This window comes from Penicillium robsamsonii, assembly GCF_028829455.1.
Source record: "Penicillium robsamsonii strain IBT 29466 chromosome Unknown utg000001l_segment0_segment0, whole genome shotgun sequence".
Lineage (NCBI taxonomy): Eukaryota > Fungi > Ascomycota > Eurotiomycetes > Eurotiales > Aspergillaceae > Penicillium > Penicillium robsamsonii.
In genome coordinates this window covers 6258900-6281605 of record NW_026643219.1, presented here as the reverse complement: position 1 = coordinate 6281605, position 22706 = coordinate 6258900, and the positions used below count along the sequence as shown (strand labels likewise).

Below are 22706 nucleotides of genomic sequence, written 5' to 3'. Positions count from 1 at the left end.
ATGGCATGTTTTCTGGCGTTGGGAGATGTTTGTTTTGTTATATATTCTTTTCTACATTGTAATAAAATTGCTTATGTGGAGAGTATTGTTTGATTAAAATAGTATAGGAGATTTTCATTTTGCGATACCACGCAAGTCTACTAGATGCATCAGATGAATATTACAGTACAAAATCCTATTTGGACACCAAATAGGACCCTAAACCCCCGCTGTGTCCAGCCGTCTCTGTTCAGTTAAGATGTGAGGGCATTCAAGATCCAAACAGTCCCTCCCGGGGTCTGTGCTGGTGTCTTTATTTCGACTCAAAGTCGCTTGCTTGGAGATTCCGTGTCATGGAGGGCAATCGCACAACCAATCCGTCAAGATCCTTGGTCATGGTCACCTGGCAGCCCAACCGAGAGGTCTCGGTAAGCCCGAAAGCCAGATCCAACATGTCGTTCTCGTCGTCCGATGGCTCTTCCATTTTATCAAAGGTGTCTGGGTCGTCCACAATCACATGGCACGTTGAGCAGGCACAGGATCCTCCGCATGCACCTATCCCGGAAATAATGTCAGACATTGAGGATTGGATAAGCATCGTATCGGCTTAAACTCACCTTCCATTTCAAGGTCATTTGCCTGTGCGATGTCGAGTAGATTATCACCCTCGGCAACCTGGAGCTTGACCTCGGTGCCATCCTTATCGATGAAAGTCACATTGATCCTACAGAGCCAGTCAGCATGCAGTGCAGATAGCGTACGAGCGCAAAGAGGAGTGTAGTGTGGTGGGCTTACTCTTCTCCGGCCTTTGGCGGCGTGATATGACCATGCGCACCCTGTGCAGTCACCGAGAAAGCACGCCGAGCTGTATTATATCCTTGCCAAGGTGCTTGAAGGCTTCTCTGTGCATTGATATTGGACCGAGGGTGTGTTGTGATTCCACTGTTCCTCCACGATCTTGAATAACTCAGGCATCTCCGCGATTGAATCAAACAGATATCCCCGGCCTTGGGTGCATGGCGCAATTGCTGACCGACTTCTCGCCAGAAAACCATATTGTAGAGGAGGTAAATAAATTAAAAGGAGAATTTGTAAGTCAACAGAGAAAAAAAGAGGATCCGGGGGAAGATGGGAAGAGTTAGCAATGATCGTCCAATGGCCGCGGAGGAAAAAAAAAGACTGACAAAGCTTGGGCGTTCGGACATTCCCACTCCTCCCGTTCTTCTTTCCCCGACTCTTTAACTCCGACCAACATCACATTATGTCGTCTCGTGAAGGGATCAATCCCTTGCGGCCTTACTATATCCCTCCATCTGGCCTATCGCCTGCTTCGAATGCGCCCCCCGAAGTGGTCTCGCCGTCATCGGCCCAGGTGTTCGGGAGCACAGCTCGTGATCTCATGCCGGACTTGGACTATGCCGATTACCTGGAAGCTTCGCCCTCTGTATCTGACTGGGTCCGAGACACCTTGAACCGGGCACTTGTTCGCTACACCAAGGTTCTCACTGCACAGCCGTTTGATGTTGCCAAAACCATCTTGCAGGTTTATGTCGTACCAGACGCCACAGATGAGCAGTGGGATCGGAACTCGACACCGGTTGCTGAAGGAAGCTCTTATGATTCGGTAAGAATGCTGTCCACTACAGCTGATATAGGGCTGTGTTGAATTCCACGACAAATGGCTGATGGAGTTGCGTATAGGACTCGGAATCATCCGATGATGAAACCAGTTACTTCACCTCAGCGGCCCCTGCAACGCCGACGCCGAATACACCTCGATCTCGCAAATCACGCCACCACATCACCGACCGTAGTGGCTATATTCGACCAGAGTCGACCACACAGCCTAAACATATCTTGACTCTGAAGAACTCGAACTCTCTGACCGAAGTTCTATCCCAGCTCTGGTCCTCCAGCGGCGCAACCTCACTATGGAAGTCCTCTAATGCCACATTCATTCACGCACTTCTCCTGCCGACGTTGAACACTTTCATCCGCAGTCTCCTGTCGGCAATCGTCGGCTTGCCAGAGGAAGACCTTTCCACGTCGATGACAGCGGACATTTTGACGGCCTCATCCCCTCTGGCAACACTGGTTCTGTCATTCATTTCATCCTCGCTGTCCGCCCTGATCCTAGCTCCTATCGATACCGCTCGTACATTCCTGATGCTCACACCAGCAACCCATGGGCCGAGGTCCCTCGTCCGAGCTATCCGCCAGCTTCCCACACCCAACTGCACGATCCCCTCGCACCTCGTCCCAATCACCATACTTCACTCAAGTCTCCCCAACCTCATTATGACCTCGACGCCACTCTTCCTCAAATCCTACCTGTCCATTGACCCCATCCTAAACCCCAACGCATGGAATCTCTGTGCCTTCCTTAGCTCGGGACTTGAACTCGCTGTTCGATTCCCACTCGAGACCGTGCTCCGCCGCGCCCAGATCGCCACATACACATCCTTGAGTCTGCGGCAGAAGTCCTCGGGTGGTAGCATCAGTGCGGCATCTATCGATGCGTCCGATGTGGAAACCATCGTCCCTACGCCACGCACATACCGTGGTATCATTGGAACAATGTGGCATGTCGTTTATGAAGAGGGTGTCAGCTCGACACCGTCCGACACGGAGCGTGCAAAGCAGCTCCTTGGCCAGCGTACCTCACGGCAGCAGCTTCAGAAGCGACAGCAGGGCCAGGGTATTCAAGGCCTGTATCGCGGATGGCGTATTGGCATGTGGGGTATCGCCGGCATCTGGGGAGCCAATCTGTTGGGCGGATTCGCTGCTGGTAGCGAAGATGAGGTGACAACAAGAGGTGGCCATGGCCGTTCCAGTGGTGGACGCTTCTAATCGACGCCGTCAAGCCAGGATGTTTTCGTTTTCGACTTTTTCTTCATTTTGGAGGCCTCCCAAGTCGCCATTCAACTGACCCCACCAACCATTCGCGAATAGACGCCCCTGAAATCAGGTCTTGCATGCGATCCTATTTCATTTCTCATTCCACACCTCTTGCTTTTCCAGTCGAGACAGTTCGATATCTAGGACCTTCCAGATTGGCAACGTCAGATGCATTTCCCCCATCGCGTGCGAATCATTTTCGCTCTCCACTCTCATCCCCTTCTCCCTCATGTCTACATCTTATACCCCAGTGAATGGATCCAAGGGGCAAAGGCGATCGGCGTCATGTTTTTGTTTTAGCAGTCGCTGCAGCGCAAACCGTGTATAAAATCCCCCTTCCCTACCACAGAGCTATGTAACGAGATACAACTCACAGCCCGATCTCGTTACGGGTTTGCTGGGCATTTAATTCATTTGATGATTGATCATAGCATCCGAAAAATATTAGATTGTGCGATTCAAGATCGCAATGATGTCACTGCTGTATTATCCAAGATATCACACCTGGCTGCTTGGAACGATCTAAGTAATACACGTGGTCATCCAACCTGCCCATGACAGGTTCGAATGACCAGGAGGCGATCTCTTTGAGAAACGCTCAAATCCGCTAATCAAGTCTCTCAATCTTCCACAGTTGATCGGCAAGTTCAAAGTAGAGATCATTAACTGTCTCAACAATCCTCTTCGTCAACTCCGGTACCCGTCCCACAACAGTCCCAAGCACCACACTCCAACTCATATCCGGAATGTCATCCTCAACCACACGGCCTGGTGGTAAAGATGGGGCATGGACACTCGTATCGCGCTCCAATGGAACACTGAGACGATACTTCCAAACAACCTCCCCATCCACGTACAACGTGTAAGTAAGGACTGAGCTACGAGCCCGAACAGGCGCCGCGGCAGTAGTCGAACCAACATCTTCATCCACATCCGAAATATCAATAAGCCCGAACTTACTATTCCCATTCGGCGCATACTTCACCATAACATCCTCAGAGTCTGTCTGGTGGTATGTACGAACGGGGAGGTAAAACATGCTTAACGGGCCAACACTGAACTCATGCACCCCCAGCCCAGCCGTATTCGGCAAAAGCTGATCGTGACCTAAGTTGAGTTCCGGGTCCGGGAACCTAGTGGCAGCGAATTCATGTCGATCACCGCTAAGCAGGACGATGCGGATTCCTTGTTCGCGCTCCGCGCGCCACATTGCTTTGAAGACGATGCGACGCTCATCTAGGAAACCACCCCAGGTATCTGTTGTGCCAACGTGCCAGTTCTTGGTGAAGGGCACACTGGAGGAGATGATTTTCCAGTGTGTGCCTGCTGGCTCTGGGGTCGAGATAAACGCGAGGAGGGATTGCAGCTGGGCATCGCCAAGGATAGTTGAGTTCTTGTGCGAGGGCTCGTTGCGGTAGGTGCGTGTGTCCAGCATGAAGAATGAGGCTGGGCCGTGCGTGAAGGCGAAGTAGGTTACATTGTCTGGGTGGGCGAATGGCGCTTGTGGGATTGGTGGGTTTGCTCGCACGTGGTAGTGGATGAAGGGGTCTGCTGCTGCCGGGTACGGGGCTGTTTTGTTACCCTGCGACCAGTCATTTTCGATCTCGTGGTCATCGAGAGTATGCAGCCAGGGGAGGTCCTTGGCGCGGTTGCCTTCTGGTCCGTGTGTCCAGGAGGGGGAAGAGTAGATACGTCTATACTCGCTGCGGTAGTGGGACATTGCTGAACCGAAGCGCCAGGGGACATCTATGTAGATGAAGTCGCCTAAGAAGAGCATGAACGCTGGGCGAAGTAGCTTGGGCAGTTTGGCGAGGGCGTCGGTCATTTGTTCGATGCCTGGGACTCGTAGTGGGTGTGATAATAAGTTGTAAGGGAAGTTTGGCTTCAGGCAGCTTGATGTTACAAAAGATAGTCGGCTTGCTTCTGGGGTTTCCGGCGATGGGGCTGTGATGAATGTGCCTGACTTGTTGTTGGACAACGAGTAGCGATAGCGTGTCGCCGGCTTCAGGTCCGTTAGGGTCACAGTTGTGGTAAAGTCGGTGGAGTTATCCAGCTTGTAAACGATGCCCTCTTCGTACCAGTCCTGGCTCAGTGGAGAGATCTCCTGGAACATGACCGTCACTGGTAGGCGACTCGAGTCTGGCTCGCGAAAGACCAAGTTGGCAGTGGTCGGGGAGACATATCCAACGCGCGAGAATGCAACATTTGTAGTAGGATAAAGTAGAATACCACGCGTCAAGAAGTCAAGCGTCAACAGTGCTAGGATACCATTGATCAATATTGTGATTCTGGTCCACAAGGGCCATTTTGCCGAGGGCAGTCCTGTTAACAGCGTTTTAAGCACAGAATCGCCGGCTTTGGCACGGCTAGACGCTGACTTATACCCTATGAGCGGGTAGTTAGAATCTCATATTGTGGTTATTTGGAAGTGGAGCCTGACCGTTCGATCCTCGGGCTTTAGCCGTCTGGGTTTGGTGAGGCTGGGTGTCCTTAAGCAGGGAGAATATTGACGACAGATACACCACTAGGGAGGTAACCACGAGAGGCACAAAGTGGTGGCCAGGGATCTGTAAATATGTAAGTTTTCTGAAACGCGACATTTGACTGTCTATGGAGGCCTCATACCCATCGCAGAAACAAGAAAGTCGCCAGTCGGATTGTCGCCGAGCTCGTGGCTACCACAATGCGCCGTATGGAGACCATTATGCAAACCAATACCAATTGTAGAGAGTGAAAATCACTGCATGCTAAATGAAATGGAGATGGTGAAGAGTGGAAGGTCTGTTTAGTGGTGATTCATGATGCGATGACGTATCTACATAGGAAAAGATCGACACGGCTTTGATTGTATTGGTTGAAAATCAATCCCATAAATTGTACAAGATAGATTGTACAAGATTGTACAATTTATATCCATTGCCTATCAAATTTATAGATTTCCTTGCGTTAACCGTGGTACCTACAATTTAAGTACTAAAAGCTAAGCCTCTAGTAACGCTCTCAGGCAATCTTGGAATTTACATGTATTCAGGCAAAAGCCCAGTGAGAAAACCATTCACTATATCTGATCTTGAAGATAGCTGAACCTCAAGTATATAGCCACGTTGAAATGTTAGATATTCATTTTGCGTCATCGACGTCCCTGGTTCAGCATATCCTGAAACAAATTATTGAGACTGCTCGCCATCGGCCCTGCCGAGATTAACTGACGAGCTGCCGCGACAACATCTTTCATACCCATGCTCAATGTCATCTGAGCGGCCCACTGCCATGGTTTTGTCGTGGCTCCAGGCAGAGCATTGTAATACTCCCAACCCATAACGCCACCAAAATTGGGAAACTGCTCAACCAACATTGCCAAAACAGGCCCCATCTTCTCCTGAGACACATAACCCTGTGATCCATTACCCGGGTTTGTCAACAGGCCGTACACAATTCGTCGGGGAGACCATCCCTGGGCAATCATAGTAGAATACATCCGTGGATCCTCGGCAGGGCCCCAGCCATTGTAGAACTGGGCATTGTACCAGCTGATCTTGGAAGCCCGAGCCTGTTCGAGTTCACGGTAATCAAAGCCTGATAGGTTCCCAATACCAAGTAATGCAGCTGCCACAGGAGCCAGGGTAATAATAAATCCGTCACCCAGGTCAGCCTTGAGTCGGTCGATGAGTCGAATGACACCTTGCAAAGACATGGTCTCTTCTACATCGAGATCAATCCCATCAAGGCCATGGTGACGGATCATTGTCAGAAGAGGATAATAAAACTGTTCAAATTCAGTCCGGCTGCCGTCAAGCCGCGTGAAGGAGCCCGGGGCGGCCCCGCCTAGCATGCCCATCACTTTCACGCCTTGCCGTTGCACGAGGGGTACTTCGGCCCAAAGGGGGTCGTATTTGGCGTTGTCTGGCGGGTCATCGTTGAGAGTGATGTCTCCTGGTTCACTGTTCAGGTGAATAGCAGCGAGAATAATATGCGTTATCCCGGTGTTGTTTTCGAGGAGCGGGAGCATGGATACATATTCCCCCCCGCCTGGGATGAGCGTTTGGTGGTACAAGATCACCCGCGGACGCTCGCCGAGTCCACCTCGGATAGGTGGCATTTTGAAAATAGTGAGATATTGAATACCCAGATGTAATTTGCAGCAAGTTTATTTCATGGGCTTCGCTTTGTGAGAGCTCGGTGATGCTTAAGCTTTGGCGGTTGACAGCTGGGTAGCTGTGGGGATTCGGATCCTTCAAGCTGCTAGCGTTTGGGAGAAATGACCACAATAAACCTTTGGAGTAAATACAACTCCAGATTTATGCAATGAAAATCGAAGCAAAATTTGAATCCGGTGAATATCACGGCAGCACAAAGTAGTACTGAACCCGTGGACAGCGATAAACCAGAATCCTCACTGACTAAGCTGAAGTGTAGATCCATCTCTGAGCAAGGCGACCAGCTCTTTATAAGGAATTATGGTTATTACTTGATCAAGACTAAGTACTTTGAATTGGATACTTTCTAGGGCATCTTCTTCTCATCCTCTCATACGGGCCCGGACTGCTTCAATACTAGAACCATGGATGCTGATCCCTAATTCCATGGCCTTGGATTCGGCTCGTTGGGGAAGACCTGAAAGATGACATCAAAATTGAATATCGGATCAGTGCTCCAGCAAATTGAAACGAGCAACCAGGAACGTAGTGTGTCTCAAGGTGGACTTCTTCCAGACATACACGAATGACATATATCCATCTCACGAGATGGCAGAAAGCGAACCAGCGGGTTTCGAAGGGAGTGTCATATAGAGGCAAGTCACCATCGCCTGATGAGCTGACGGAGGCAAAATAGCCGTTTCTGGAGACTACATAAGTTGCGGGCCAAGCCCATAAAGCCAGTCTTGTGGCGAAGCAATACCTTCTCGCGGACCACGTATTTTTCTGGCATCAACTTCCACACTTGATAGCATGATGGCTTTGATCAGAGGCACTCGGATCATGTCAAGCCCACTTCTTAGACTGGTTCCATCCGCACGGTCTGTGAATGTTGGATTGTGGCATCGCTGTAGTGTCGCCACAGCACCACCACCCAATCGCCCACAGCACCCCAATCCTGGGAATTTTGCAAATCGTTCACACGAAGAACTTTCAGAAATAGGTCACAAGGGTGGAAAAAAGGGCGGGAAAGCCACAGGCGTCGGTGGGTTCCATAATATGGACCCAGAGAAACAGGTGAGTGCCGCAACACCAACCAGCGAACAGGCCTTGTCGTTAATCATATAAATGTGAGTAAATAGCATGCCATTGCTTCGAAAGGTAGTCGTGCTGGTACTCGGAAAAAAGCACCAGGGAAAAAAGCACCAGGCAACGGGGAAACTGAGTTAAAAGCTGAACAGCGCGGCCGATCCCATGAACCCTCGGTGGTTCCACCTGGATTTGAAGAATGGAAGACAATGGCTTGATTTTTGATCAGACTGTCAATCTCACAATCAAATTCATGCAAATCGCAATAATCAAGGTGAAACGTGAACAAGCTAGAAGTAACAAGAAGTAAGAAGCATACAGAAATGCCCGCTAGACCTAAAAAGGCAGTGGATAAACATCAATGCCTCAGGCGCCAAAATACAACCCGTCGCGAGATTCTTCAATCTTTGTTTTTTCTCCCCGCAATTTGGTTATTGTTATTTCTCTATTTACCTTGATATTTTTCATTTGGTAGATCTTGAGTGCAAGCCTCAGGGATTGTACTTGACCTCTGCTTTGGCTGTTTTAGCTTTACCGTGCCCTTTGCGCATCCGCACGCGTGCGCAATCATGGCCAACACAGGCTATACCTCGCCATTTCCCACCTCACATGACACCATCGGGCAGTCAACATTGGTGACACCACTCTTTATGCCATCCTCTCCTCCACAACACCCTTCCAGCCCACTGGAATCTCCGTCATCCGCCCAGACTCCTGCAACTGCTCGGACCCCTGCAACCGAGCGCGTCGCAGCGCAACATAGCAACCAAGATAATGGCCACCCTGCTGATGATGAATACCATTCCGACAATGAAATGAACCATGTCTCTCGACCTCCTTCTCCTGGAAGCCCAACAGGCTCAGATCTCGATGCGCGTCTCGCCGATTACACCTTGGATTTCAGTAATTTCCCGAGCGGGCATTTTGCAATGGATGGGCACGAGGAAACTCTGCCCCCTTTCCATCAAGATGTAGATAAATTATCCGATGTTGGGGGACCGGAAGACTTTACTGCGAATATGGAAAAATACCTGATGGGCGATTTGGAAGATGGAGAAAACCACGAGGATGAAGCTGAAGTAGACTACGGATCAGTACGACGATCGTTCCAAAAGTCAAAGCAACCCGCGATCGAAGAAGAAGCCGACTCTGGCGAATACAGTGAATTCGGACCGCCAGTGGATATGTCGACCCCTTCACACCTGTTGCACCGGACTAGCGCTCTCCCTAAAGATTCGACTCACTTGGAAGGTATTGAAGAATACCCCGATGATGACGAGGCCCAGGACTCCGCATCTCCTTCCGTCCGGAAATTGTCGGACGCCTCCAGTCATGCACGAGAGGAACAGAATGAGGATCTTCACCAGCAGATTGCACAACTGCAGCAATCCTTGAAGGAACGCGATGACCAATTGCAGAAAAATCGCAACCGTGTGCTCGAGGCTGTTTCTGCTGGGGAGCAGATCCGTCATCTCCAGACAGAATTGCAGCGGAAGAATGCTCTCCTGGATGAGGTCCATGCCAAAGGTAGCGACGAGGCGATGCTGCGTGAACAAGTCCAATCGCTTCAAAATAAAAATGAAGAGCATGAAAAGCTATTACGCCAGTCAAGCATGAATACAACGGATCTCAGTCCTCTTTTGAACCAGATTCGTGAGATGCAACAACAGCTACAAGACAGAGATTCGCAGACCCCTTTGGACAAGGAGCGGTTGGAGACCATTGCTCACCTGCGCCAGCAACTCAATCATTCCCAAGAGCAAGTGCGAAAGCGCGATGAAACCCTGGATGAGACATTGACCAAGCTTAAGGAAGTCACACGGGTCAAGGATGCACAAATACAGGAGAGAAACTCCGAAATTGATCAATTGCAAGGGCAGATTGACGACTACGGGCTGGAGAATGAAAAGCTTGAAGCGGAATTAGAGCGTGCGCACAATGATTATCAGGTCCTTGAGGAACGTTTTATCGACCTGGAGACTAGAAGCCGCCCTCTGGAGGAGAAGAACTCTACATTGGAAGCAAATCTCACCCGTGTCCAATCCCATATGGAAGCCCAGGAGAGTGCCCTCAAAGCTGCAGCAGCGGATCTGCCTATCAGTGGCCATAGCACCTACAGCGAGATTCTCGATCTGATCAAAGATTTGGGCCCAGGGGATCCAGCATCCCCACTCCACTCACCATTGAAGGAAAAGTTCGTGGACGCCGAAGGTGTAGAGCAACTGCAACAGCCAGATATGCCAAGCATTGCAAGCCTTCAGCAAGAACTCCAAGAGTTATCCGCCGCACAGAAAGCCGCAGATACCGAAGCAGCACGTCTGCATGATCAGTTAACTGAAGCCCAAGCTCTCATTAAAACCATCGAAACAGAGAACTCGCGACTCTCCACCCGGGTTGGCGAGCTTACAGTAGCCCTAAGCAAGTCTCAAAACGAGCTGTTGCAATCACAAGAACAACACGCTGAGTCCCTCGAGACTATTGCGCGCTTGCAAGAAGACAAAATTGCCGAACCTCCCAGCCCACCCCCTTCACCGCTAGCAGCGCGTGAAGCTCCCAACCCAGAGCCAATGGGACCAAACGCAGCAGCCCTGGAGGCGAACCACCAAAGCCAGCTCCGCAGCCTGAATACCGCACACTCAACAGCAGTCTCAACTCTGCGTGCCTCGCACGCCGAGTCAATGCGCAAAATCCGCAACCTCCTCACAGCTGCCGAGCAACGTGAAGCCGATCTACGCTCGGATCTTGAAACCCTCCGCACCTCATCCACCACCTCAGAAAGCCACCTGCGCAAGAGTTTCAAATCAGAACTTAGACGCCTGGAAGCGGTCATCGTCGCTAAGGACGACGTCATCGCCGCAAAGGACGAAACCGCCGCTGCGATTGACCAGCGCATTGCTTTGTCCGTGGACAAGCGCGAGCGCGAGTGGGAGCGACGCATCGACCTGCTCCTCAAGGAGCGCGATCACATGGCCAAGGCTCTGATGATGAGTTGGGGCGAGAAGGAGCTGGGTCGGGGTCCCGGACCTCTGGCTGAGGGCAAGGAGAATCGCCGTCGTGATCGAGAGCGTGATGTGGATGCTAAAAGTGGGCAAGCTTATCGCTACAAATATACCCAGAAGCCGAAGTCTAAGAGCACGGAGGCCAGGGCTTAGATTGGCTGATTTGCTTGATCCTGTTTTTCTCTGGGGTTGATGTACCATAGGCAGTGGATTGTATTGTATTTCTTTTGACTCGTCTTTTAGCGGTCTGGCGTACTTCCTGGAATGGAATTTGGGGATCTGAACTTGCATGTCTTCGTGAGGTTGTTCTGTTCTCCCCTTAAGACGAATTTTGCATCTTGTTTCTTGAGAGTGCTACCAAATGAATTTTTGTGCTGATCATTTCACCTATGTTTATTGTTCAATTGTCTTGCTAATATAGAATACATTTGGGGTATCATATTGACCACGGTGACGGCGAAACGCAGCTGATGAAGTCAATCCCGGTCCTCGGTAATATCTTCCCCTGTGACCCATTGCGTGAAATGGACGATCTATTCTTCCTCCAACCCATATTTCTCCTTCAAACTCAGCTTCCAATCATTGCATGTCATCCATTCTCCACAGACATATATCATCGTTTGATGTTCTATACTGCGCTGTTTGACAGATTGAGGTCGCTTAGGAATAGTCATGAACTCGTGGGCTGGGTCGCAGATATCAACAGACAGCGAACCGTCTTTCAACCGTGGAAAGCAGTCTTCACAAAAAAGAACGACAAACGGCATGTCATGGCGCCAACAGTGGACTATTCCGTCGATGGTGCAAAGAATCCCACACCCGTCACAGAATGGCCTGGGGGCATCCGTATCGCCGATCTTATCATTGAGGAAAGCTATTTGGTACCAAGTTGAGACCCAGTTGTTGACGTCTCGCATGGCGGCAAAGATCCCAGCCAATTGAAGGTAGCAGTTCCGGTCTTCATCGTCATCAGACAAACCAAGCATACGAATTGGGCGTTGTAAAAGCGATTTGAAAAATTGCAGGGCATCATCGTCACGGCCGCACATTTTGTAGTAAGTACCGAGTGTGGCGCGTGCTTCGGGTGCTGGTAGGTATGCGTACTCTGTGACGCCTTTGGGGGTTCTTTCATGTCTGGCTAAGTGGAGGGGTCGTCCCATAACTAGACGTTCGAGTAGTCCGCCATATCTTTGACGCTCAACTTGAGAGCAATCGACTCGGCATAATTGTTTGAAGTAGTAATAGCATAGTGAAGATGACGCGGCGAATATAACGTGAGTCAGATTGCCTTTTGCTTGACTCGGTTTGTAGGTCTCCAAGATGCGTTCCCAAATGCGAGCTGCCCCTTCAGGGTCAACTCCAAGTGAGTTGAGCAAGGCGGAGAGACTTAAGTCCAACGTAGCAGTTAGAATGGGCTTTTTCTGTCGACGAGCGGTGATGATGGCGGCTATGAAAGCTTCTTTAAAGAATGAGAAACATCCCCTCCGGATGATTTTAGCGCCAAATTCATGCATCATTGTTTCCATACCTGGATTTTCGAGCATAAACTGCGTTAGGTAGCTCACACCCTCACTGGGTGATTTCTCGTTCATCATTTGGAAAAGGTCCAATATCTGATCAACATTGCCAGCGCCATGGTGGTGCTCCAGAATTAATCGAGCACATTCTGCACAATGGTCGTACGAGTCGTATGCTTGTTGAAGCACGGAAAACGCATTTTCCTTATCTTCGAGACGCAAGTAACAATATGCGACACTTTCGTACTCTTGGTGAAGGATTTTCCGAATTTCGAAAGACTGCTCCTTTTTATTTAGCTGGTTGATGTTGGTTTGGTGAATTCCAAGAGCTTTGACAAATTCGCCAAATTCACGATGCAAGAAAGCCATATGAGAACGGAACTCCCACAACTCCGGGTTGATTTGTAAAGCCTTCTGCAAATATTCAATAGCCTCAGAACAGAACAGAAATCCACCCAGTGCTTGCCCGACTCTACCATACCAGTGAGCGTCATGGTCAGGTTGACCCCAGTCTGCGATCTGCAAGATATCATCCAGTGAACCGGTGTCAAGAGAAGGGACAGAGCCCCGAAGGATGATGTAATCGTGAATGATCACGAGGCAACGAGTTGAGTCCCATGAAGTGTTTTGGACCCAGTGAGAAGCTATATAGTTCACTATTGGGCGCAGAATTTCAGCTGGGCTTTCGGCTATGGCATTGCTATACCAAATCTTGGCCTCATCCGGAAGAGCCTCTTGAACATCGGGGTCACCAAGCCATTTATTCAAAATATTCAGAGCGCCCTGCGTGAACAGATTGAGTTTATCGGGCGAAACAAATGCTTTGAACCCTGACTCATCAGACAACAGCTCAGCCAACTGAAAGCCAATCACCTTTTTGGCGTCTTTAGTAATCTGGCTCATATCAACGGCAGTGAGGAATTGAAGAAGATAGTTACAGGCGTATGATCTTAACGCAAGTGCAATCTGCTCTCTGGACTCCTCCTTGTTCTGGATGATTTCGAAGCATCTGCTCAATACCAATACCCGAGCTTCATGATAGTTGACTCCAATATACGGAGCATTGGGTCCAATCGATACTTTGGCCTTCTGGCCTCTGAAAAACTCTCCGAGGGATGCGTGGCAGAAAGAGACCGTTGTGGTCTTGTGATCAGAATCAAAATCATCATTCAAGTCAAGGTCTTCATTCTCCTCCAAGTCGCACTCGGATGTTTCTTCGAAATCGCCGTATTCCGCGTAATTCGTTCTTCGTTTCAGGTCTGTGGTGGAAAGGCCATCTTCACGAGTCAAAAGGAAGATAGAGGCAAATTGTACTCGAAGAGAGCCCTCTAGCCATATCCAACTCTCTCCTTCGGGCGACCTCCATTTTAACAGATTGTCAATCTCAAACAGGGAGAGCGGACTTGGGGTGCACATTGTCCATGCCAATAGCTCATTCAAGTCGCCGGCGTATTGGGGATTGTCCGTGAAACTCTCTGAAAACCCCCCTAGGACATGGGAGATCATCTTTGTTAAGCCTTTTGGAGCTTCGTCGAGTGTCCTTTGTATCTCGCCCTTGCTTCTGATTTGCGACAAATCCTGTAACATGAGTCTTACCCAGAGAAACATCCCCTGGGAGCCAGTAGACAGTCTCTGAATAATTGTTCGCTGGGTAGAGAGCGGGAGCTTCCGCAAGTAGATGGACTTCGCAATCATAGTCTTGATATAATGCACAATGTCTTCGAAATTATTCACCTCAGAAACATCGATCGTCTGAATTTGAAGGGTTTCCATCAAATCATTCATTTCCTCAGCAATTTGTGGTCTTCCGAGCATCAAGAGCTGGATTCGACCACCGGGCCGGATATCCTTCGCCAATTCAAATAGCTCGAGTCGATCATCGATGAACGCTTCGTCGAGTGCATCTAGAACTAGGTAAACTGGGCCTTTTGCGGATTCCTTGCCGTCCTCATTGCCTCCATTATCGATGAAGAAATTCAGAAACAGATTCCTCCATAAACTCTCCAGCCTCTGTATGTCCTCGGCACCATCTATGCAATCAACGATATATTCAGCATAGACAGGATCGTTCAGTGCGATCTGAAATGCGACATCGCGGAGAGCTTGGTGTGTGGACCGGGTTGTGGGATTGTCGTCCTTGAAGAAGAAGAATCCCAGAGAAACATGCTGCTTCTGCTTTAGGCGATCAATCACATTGGTAGCGATATATGACTTTCCAGCCCCTGGGTTTCCAGACATCCACAGGACTGGTTTCTTTCCGGCGATCCAATCGATGAACTCCGTTTCTTCTTGTACCCAGTCCCCGGTTTGCGGCACGCGGTTACGATTCATTGTACTGTATCGATCTTCAGAGCTCCTAGAAGGCTGTAGTAAGAGCCGTAGGTTCGCGACCATGCGTTCTTTGCGGGGCATCTCAGCCTGCAGCCTCGTTTCTTCCAATTGTCGAGCGATTTTCTTCATATCGGAATTCACGCGCGCAAATCCTCCCTTCACTTCTGTTAGTGTCTCGGCCCCGACCAATGCACCTTCCGCCTCGACCAGCCTGGCAAATCTGGCCATTGCCTCTTTCCCACCGTCACTGGTAGACAGCAGGCTTTTGCCATAGCTAAGAATCCTTCCATGCTTGACCTCCTTTCGGGCAAAAGCGAGTACCTCCAAAAGCGAAGTCAAAATCTCCGTCAGTTTGTTGCTCAGGTTCTCGGAAATAGTCTGCGTCGAGTAAACTTTCAATCGAATGGTAAGATCCTGTGAAAGTCAGCATCTCAATCTCGACTCTCCCTGGGACAATCTGCACCACAGACTTTCAAGGTTGACATCATTTCGATGATAGCATCATACTTGTCTGAAACCCCCTTTGCAGCTCCCAGCAATAGTGTTACCGCACCAAACACATAGGTACTAGGTGGATAAGCCGCAGAGACACTACCGGCCACCACCGTTCCTACCAGTTCAATTGGGGTCATGGCATGCTTGACCACATCTCGAAGCCGATGTCCTCGGTCACGAAAGGCGTTGAATTGTTTATTTTCATCATCGATTACTTCCAGTAAATCGCTGACTGTAGTCACCTGCAGAACGGCGGGATCGAGTTTTTGCTTCGCGATGGTTTCATATTGTTTGATAGCTCCAGTCCACAACAAAGCCACCTGATGGGACATTATGATCGGCAAGAGAATATGAAATAACTTGCCGACTGTGAAAAAGACATTCGCCTCAGCCGCGCCAAGGCGGGGTAATTTGTCCAAGCTCTTACGATCATTTTCTGTCTTGAATTATCTACGGGCTTCAAGGCATGTTATGACGAATACAAATGAGGAAGTATACCAGAAGTAGAAAAGAGGGAATTGGATTACCTTTATGCGGGATCAGAGCTATTTGATATTTTAGAAAGAGCCGTGTTGGATCTTACCGAAACAAAAGAATGAATGTTGTGTAGAATCAGAAAGCCAAAGTGGCCGAGATCAAGATGCTCAAGGTCGAAAGGGTAGAACGATTGAGAACTACAGCAGTATACGCCTGGTGGAATACAGGAACCGCCAGGAACACAGCCATCGAATCACCCGAAGCCCAAGCTCCCCATGTGAGTAAACAGTTCGCTTTTCAAACCTTGGAAGGTTATATGAATTATGCCCACATCTATCTTTAGTCAATCACATGCATACCTAACGACAAAAGAAAATATAGATACATAACCCAAGTCATCCATACAAAAATAAGCCAAATACCAAACGAATGTCCGGCCAGCAGACGAACTATTAATAACCGTTCCCTTATCTTCCCCCAAACACTCTAATAAAAGCCCAAGCTCGTCCGATTCGCACCCCGATATTTCGTCTGATCGATACAATTAGACGGCAACTCCAAGCAAGCAGTCGAGAGAGGTCGGGGACCATCCATCACATGCGGGTCGGCCGTCGTCTCCAAGATACAGCTGAGCGGGCCATTCCCGGGGCTGTGGGTACTGCTTCGCGAACGACGCGTGCTGGGGTAGATTATTTCGACGTCGTTGCGACGGGGGATGGGCGTTTGGAGTGAGCGAGCTGAGACGTGGCGACGCTGATTTGCCCAGCGGGATGATTGGTGGGAATACTGGCTCCCCGAGTGGGTGTTTGGGTGGGGGTTGTACTGGCTCTGCGAGTGGCGGGGGAGGTGGGTTGGGTCGAAGTGGTACGAGGAGCTGCGGACGGGGTAGTGGATGATGTTTTTCTGTTGTTGCATGGTCTTTCGAATTGAGTCTGGGTGCATGTTTGGTCCTGGGGCTTGGCGGCGGGGTTGAGAGTATGCCCGTGGTCGTGGTAGGGACGGGGGGCGTGGGGTGAAGTTTGGGTGATGTGGGTGGTGGATTGAGCGGGCTGCGGGCATGGCGTAGGTTGTTTGGGAGCGGCAAGCTTTTGGTGGGGAAGATGGGGTGAGGACTACTTCGGGGGCGTCGGCGGAGTTCATGGTCATTGTTCGGATGTGGTGGCTTTGGAGGTGTGCAGGCATAGGTTTGGGTAGCGTGTTGGCTGGGCTTTGGGGGAGGGATGCTGAGGAAGCGTTTGGGGTGTTGCCGTTTGCGCCGAGCTGGTAGGTTGTGGATTCAGGGTCTCCCTTGGGCATGCTGTTTGGTGTCACGACTTGTTTTTCGACGTCAGATGCGGCGTTGGGGTCTGCGAGGGCCTGGATTTGAGGATCCGATGATAATGGAAGCGATAATGGGAAAGACTTTGGAAGAAGACGTCTAAGAGAAGACAATGATGACTTTCCTCTCTTATGGTGGGTGTATTCCCGAGGAACGGTCGGGAGTTTGGGGACCGGCGCATCAGAGAGAAGGGCGCGTAACTCGTTGGCTGTCTGTGAACTCACGGTCGTAGACGTGCACGAGGTGGGATAAAATTCACTAGCCAAGCTTTGTGATCCAGGCGAGATACGGTGTAGAGTGTCGGGCGAAATCGTCGTTCCAGACATAATTTCGCCATATGATGAACCGGGATCAGTGTTGACTCGAAGTTGAGGCCGTAGACGGATGGGGGCAGGGTGTCGGATGCTAGGATGGCAGTTGACTCTGTTGGCGATTGGGTCTGCAGACCAAAATTCCCCGGGTCCATTTCCATCGTGTTGGCGGCAAAGATAGAGAATCTCGTTTTTGAGTGTTTCCTCGCTATCCCAACTATTACCAGAGACGATACTGCCGTCTCTATTAACTATCTGGCGCCTGTATATACCGAGAAGCGATACATCGTATGGTCGATCGCAGAGCTGCCTCGCACAGTACATTGTGCACACGGTGGCCCTGTAGAATAATTGTCAGTTGAAGTAAAGATGACATGGAACTAAAATGCAGCGTACATTGAAATAACCGACACGATCACAGATGCTCGGTGGAAGGCACAGCTTATACCAACTCTCCAGAAACTTGCATGTGTCCCTTCCGGGAGACAGTACACCTGCTGTGCAGTGACCACTAGACCTGCTACACTTGTAGCTAACCAAAGTAGAAGATCCAAGCGCAGCACATATGTGCATACATTATGCAGAACGGTTTTCTGGGTTCCAAACCCACCAATGTTGTTGTATTGCCAAGCAACCAGGCTTTGGAGGCTGACAAGTGGCACCGAGAGAAAAGACTGAATTAATGTCAGCGAAACGGTATAGTAACCAAAGATTCAAGTCAAACATACTGCGACTAGTGCAAGAACAACACTCAGAGTCATCTTTGAGTCAACCTGGCCATTACCGTAAAGGTAGAGCACGAGCACCCATTCCAGGATAGACTCGAGGAGTAGCATGTATAGCGCAACGAATATCACAAGCTTTGTCCATGTGCCCTCCTTTCGAGGCGTCGCTGAAAACCCAGACGCCATGATCACGATAGCTCAAGGACCAAGAGACGAACGGCCCTGTTTGTAGCCCTTTTCTAGCTGTCTGGGACTCGGAAACTGGGTAGGGAAGAATGTGAGTGTGTTGTAGGTCAAGGACATGCGTATTGAATGCGCCAGGTCCAAATCGAACCCAGTTTTAGACACACTCGAAGTTCATCAATTGAGCGTAAAGAAGATCATACATAAGGTTGGTATCAAGAGGAGCGTCGAAGGACTAAAGAGGAATTTAATAAAGGTTCTCAGGCCTGGAGCGCGTCGACGCGAATAGAGTGTGGAGGGGTGGAATGTACCAGCCGAGGGGCATGCGTCAGAAGAATCTAACGCTCTCAGGAGTCCTCTCTGAAGAGGGTGAATCATTTTGGCTTAATAGCTTGGAATGCTAAGGACTTGCTTGTGGTAGGGATGTATTGAGGGTTTGGCCGTTGTCGGCCTTATCCCTGTGGATCTGTCTGTACAGATGTCAGTTCGTTTCAGTCCCTGAGAATGGAAGATTTGGAGCAAACCATCTCTTCCACAAACCCAGTATGGTCATTTCTCCGTGCGTCAAAGGGTTGCCCTTGGAGGTGAAGATAGGAGGATGGAGGCGATCGTGCCCTAGATCCCTCGATGACGTGGTCAACAACAATTCCGAGCACATAATGGTAAAAAATACTTTGAATACTACAATCTAGCTTGTAGACTTCTCAGGGCCTTCTCATTTCTTTTTTCAATTTTGTGCTAATAGCTAATCGCTTCGTGTCGTTCCGACCGATTCGGTACACAACACGTGATCGGAGGGGTTGACCTTGCCAGTAAGGACGAGAATGCGCCATGATCCTAGATCACAACCTAGATTCACAAACATTCTGACGCATTTGACAGGCACCTGAATGAAGTGTCTCTGGTAGATTGGTATTGTGGAATGCCATTCTGATTTGACTGTGAACTTCTTAGATTCGCCGTAAACAAGGTGCGAGGGTCTTTTTTGTAAATAACAAGTGTTCCATAAGGAGCGTATTTCCGAGCCCTTTTTTGGATGATGATTTAATCCAAGATGTGGAATAAATGTTGACTGTGGTCGACCTGATGAGCGCCACCGAACCTTTATCGAAATGTACGTGAAGGCTGTCAACATGAAACATCAAACACTAAAAGCTCTAGAGCCATGTATATTATACCTCAAGTCAGTCGGGAGAGCCAGCTCAATCGACAGGTATCATCTAACCTCATGGCTTTGATTTAGATCGTCTAGGTCATCCCCTAGAAAACATAGTGGGTGCTTTATCATTAAGTACAACCACAATTTTGGTAACATTGGAAGCTGCGGGGATTGAAGAACCGCTATACTATAAAGTCTACATAGAATCAAGCGTTGTAATAGATATAAGTATCAAGCATTGATGAAATTATGTCGATCGTCACTACACCTAGACTAGCCTATATTTCCTGCTACGTATTATGCAAAGTTTCAACAGGGTTTTCTCACTAAACCTGTCCTCTCTTCCTCTCATAAATTTCCACAATTACAATGAGAAAGTGCATATGGTTATAGATGACCAGGAATGTACGGAGTAGAGTGTCCTCACTGCTCAGGTGATTTCCCTACCTGCAGGGGGCGAGGACACATGTGAGTTATCAAAAACCCGAAACCCCATCAAAGGCTCCCTTGAACGATTTTATTTCCTCAGGACAAGGCCAACGGCCCCCTTAAATACGTCTTTAGCATTCTTGCTTCGAATTAAGGAACCTTGTACGGTCAGATATCATCATTGGTATATATAAAAAGGTCCGGTGAACCGATGTAGTACCAGACAATCTGCCTAATAATATGACAAACGTCAACCAGTTAAGTTAGATCCAGCTTACACTATGTTTTGCTTGAAGCTTGAAATCTCTCTATTGTTCGATCTTAAGCAAGCACCAAGCGCCTTTGATAGACACGGAGCAATATATAAGGACCAAAAGTCGGACAATCTATTGTTTTGCCCTAGTGCAAACGGCGAGTAAAGTAGAATTATGACTGTGAGTATTGAGTAAGTTGACTATCCTGACAAATTTCGGCAGTCGGAGCGTATGCTTAACGTGAATGGCGTGAGTGCTATCATCAGCCAATTCAGAGATGGGCGAGATCGATGTCGTCCACAGCCTCTCCAACGGAGGCTCGGGGCCAGGGAGCTCCCTCGGTCTATGAGCGGATATTGGAATCAAATGCGTTACATGGTTCCATGTGGTTGAATAGAGGAAGTCCGAAGCCATGGGCTGTATATCATGTTGAGTAGGGGCAATGTGATCACAGCACAAGGAATCACAGCCAAGAAGGCCATTTGGTAGGGAGAAACTTGGGGTTACTAGAATGATAGGAAGCAAAATTCCCCATCTATGTCTGTACACATAACCCGAGGGGTTCCAAGGTTACCCTTCCGAGGCGTTACTGAGGACATCATCATAAAGCGCGAATGTCCCTTCGGAGAAGAATGTATGTGGTACCTTTGATTCCAAATATAACATTGGTATTAATATTTGGGCAAACATACTGCTATAAGTTTGTGCAAAGGAGTCCACCGTCGAGCGCTAGAGGATATTAGTATCACAATAGATTCGGAAGACAAGATAGCTTACCTGCAGATATGATGCTAGATGCTAGGCCTGAGGCAATACCATTGGTCGCGCCATTGAACAGGCTCCCCTTCTGCTCACGTAGCCTTTGATAGGTGTTATGGGCGTGGATAACCTCTCCACAAGTATTATCAATCTCTTGCTCGTATCTTTCTAATTCAAGCTTTATCTTCTGGGACTCTTTGGCACGTCGAGTTCTGTCCTTGCGTATTTCTGCAAGTGACTCCTCCATGTCGCGTAGCTCTTTTCCTTTAGTTGCTAGCTCTTCGAGGAACCTTTGTTCGAGTGCCCTGAGTCTTTTCTTCCAAGCCCTTTCTTCATCCTTGTGGAAATCGCGCATCGACTTCTCCAGCGCTCGTTTATCCTGCTCGATTTTTCCCATTTGTTCTTCAGATCTGCCTTAAGCTCCTGCATGTCAACAGCATAATTCGTACTCTTCTTGGACATTTCCATCTCAATTGCCTTTTTTAACTTTTTCAACTGTCGCTCATGAGCCTGGCGGGCTTTGGACAGATCTCTAGTGAGCAAAATACCTGCTTTCGTCCCGCCAATCACTTTTCCCTCGTCAATAATCTCGCGCTGCAGCTCCAATATCCTCGGGGGATGCTTTTCTGATTGAAGGATAAGATGTGTCACGATGCGGTGCGCAGAATTAATCTCTTTTAACGAACCCAAACGACCCTTTTCATTATGGCGAAATGTTGTTGCTCCACGAGAAATGAGTTCACCAAAAAATCGTTTGTCCGACAGGAGCTGTGCTTCGCGCTGTTCACAAAGGGCCTCTTTAATTCTAGCGGGAGAACTAATCTCGTTTCCCTATAATCGCGTTACTTACTCGCGATATTCTCTCTATCCTAATAACTAGTGCTAGTGTCGAATGGCTCTTTAATACTACTCGGGATATTTATCACTATCGCCGTGGTCGTCTAAAGTCCGAAATAATCGAGGAGCTTATGTTATTTCTATGTATAATAAGATTTAATCTTGGGGATACTAAGGTAAAGTAGCTCGAACAGTTCTTCACACTAGCTAAGATCGAGTCGGCGAAGGAGCAGAACGATAATTATATAGAGGATGCTGAGCTTAACCTAATTAGTGATAATGAAGAGGAAGAGGGAGTAGATAATAGACCGCGAGAGATGTCTCCTTATTTAATATATATAGATATATAGGTGACGGAGCCAGAGTTATAATTTAGAGATAGGCCTTAGGGAGGAAGCGTAAGAGCAAAGCAGATGATGATTTTAAGTAATATTAGAGAAATACATCCTGATGTAATTTTTTAACTCATTCTTAATTCATTCTAGAAGAGCGCTGTAAGTAAAATACTTAATGTTACAAGCAAAAAATGCATTAATTATGTAGTTATACGCTAAAAGTCTGTTTATCTGGTTTACACTATATTAGGGCCCTAATGGGTTACCCAATGGGTTTTAGGTTATAGCTAATAACCCAAAACCCATCGTTGGGTCGAAGCAATGGACCTAAAACCCATTTTGGGTTGGGTTGGGTTGGGTCCGGGTTAGAGTGGGTTAGAGTGGGTTGTGCTGAAGTCTACTAGCGATATTTAATAATTTTAAGTACTAAGCAGGATAAAGTAATATATAACTAGTCTAAAGTATAGAAGCTTAA

At 48.6% G+C, this 22706-nt stretch overlaps 9 protein-coding genes across 9 annotated transcripts; 3 read left to right on the top strand and 6 right to left on the bottom strand.

The window, feature by feature from the left end:
* Positions 1 to 292: 292 nt before the first annotated feature.
* N7447_002436 (ferredoxin family 2Fe-2S iron-sulfur cluster binding protein) lies at positions 293 to 1034 on the bottom strand (the record flags this gene model as incomplete). The annotated part of the gene is made up of 3 exons (XM_057226711.1): positions 293 to 534; positions 597 to 703; positions 775 to 1034. The coding sequence occupies 3 exons, from the start codon at positions 1032 to 1034 to the stop codon at positions 293 to 295; spliced, it is 609 nt and encodes a 202-aa protein (XP_057090727.1).
* A 206-nt stretch (positions 1035 to 1240) lies between these two features.
* On the top strand, positions 1241 to 2829 carry N7447_002435 (mitofusin complex protein UGO1; the record flags this gene model as incomplete). Its single annotated transcript, XM_057226710.1, has 2 exons — positions 1241 to 1603; positions 1681 to 2829. The coding sequence occupies 2 exons, from the start codon at positions 1241 to 1243 to the stop codon at positions 2827 to 2829; spliced, it is 1512 nt and encodes a 503-aa protein (XP_057090726.1).
* Positions 2830 to 3484: 655 nt separating this feature from the next.
* On the bottom strand, positions 3485 to 5580 carry N7447_002434 (alkaline phosphatase family protein; the record flags this gene model as incomplete). Its single annotated transcript, XM_057226709.1, has 3 exons — positions 3485 to 5262; positions 5318 to 5444; positions 5503 to 5580. The coding sequence occupies 3 exons, from the start codon at positions 5578 to 5580 to the stop codon at positions 3485 to 3487; spliced, it is 1983 nt and encodes a 660-aa protein (XP_057090725.1).
* Positions 5581 to 6007: 427 nt separating this feature from the next.
* On the bottom strand, positions 6008 to 6976 carry N7447_002433 (putative class III chitinase; the record flags this gene model as incomplete). Its single annotated transcript, XM_057226708.1, has 1 exon — positions 6008 to 6976. The coding sequence occupies one exon, from the start codon at positions 6974 to 6976 to the stop codon at positions 6008 to 6010; it is 969 nt and encodes a 322-aa protein (XP_057090724.1).
* Positions 6977 to 7826: 850 nt separating this feature from the next.
* On the top strand, positions 7827 to 8320 carry N7447_002432 (KGG domain-containing protein; the record flags this gene model as incomplete). The annotated part of the gene is made up of 2 exons (XM_057226707.1): positions 7827 to 8090; positions 8156 to 8320. The coding sequence occupies 2 exons, from the start codon at positions 7827 to 7829 to the stop codon at positions 8318 to 8320; spliced, it is 429 nt and encodes a 142-aa protein (XP_057090723.1).
* A 351-nt stretch (positions 8321 to 8671) lies between these two features.
* On the top strand, positions 8672 to 11254 carry N7447_002431 (putative spindle pole body associated protein SnaD; the record flags this gene model as incomplete). The annotated part of the gene is made up of 1 exon (XM_057226706.1): positions 8672 to 11254. One exon carries the CDS (start codon positions 8672 to 8674, stop codon positions 11252 to 11254), a length of 2583 nt encoding a protein of 860 aa, XP_057090722.1.
* A 380-nt stretch (positions 11255 to 11634) lies between these two features.
* On the bottom strand, positions 11635 to 15776 carry N7447_002430 (NACHT and TPR domain protein; the record flags this gene model as incomplete). The annotated part of the gene is made up of 2 exons (XM_057226705.1): positions 11635 to 15363; positions 15420 to 15776. The coding sequence occupies 2 exons, from the start codon at positions 15774 to 15776 to the stop codon at positions 11635 to 11637; spliced, it is 4086 nt and encodes a 1361-aa protein (XP_057090721.1).
* A 631-nt stretch (positions 15777 to 16407) lies between these two features.
* On the bottom strand, positions 16408 to 18461 carry N7447_002429 (uncharacterized protein; the record flags this gene model as incomplete). Its single annotated transcript, XM_057226704.1, has 3 exons — positions 16408 to 17890; positions 17947 to 18224; positions 18279 to 18461. The coding sequence occupies 3 exons, from the start codon at positions 18459 to 18461 to the stop codon at positions 16408 to 16410; spliced, it is 1944 nt and encodes a 647-aa protein (XP_057090720.1).
* Positions 18462 to 20994: 2533 nt separating this feature from the next.
* N7447_002428 (uncharacterized protein) lies at positions 20995 to 21456 on the bottom strand (the record flags this gene model as incomplete). The annotated part of the gene is made up of 2 exons (XM_057226703.1): positions 20995 to 21029; positions 21078 to 21456. 2 exons carry the CDS (start codon positions 21454 to 21456, stop codon positions 20995 to 20997), a joined length of 414 nt encoding a protein of 137 aa, XP_057090719.1.
* Between the last annotated feature and the right edge of the window lie 1250 nt (positions 21457 to 22706).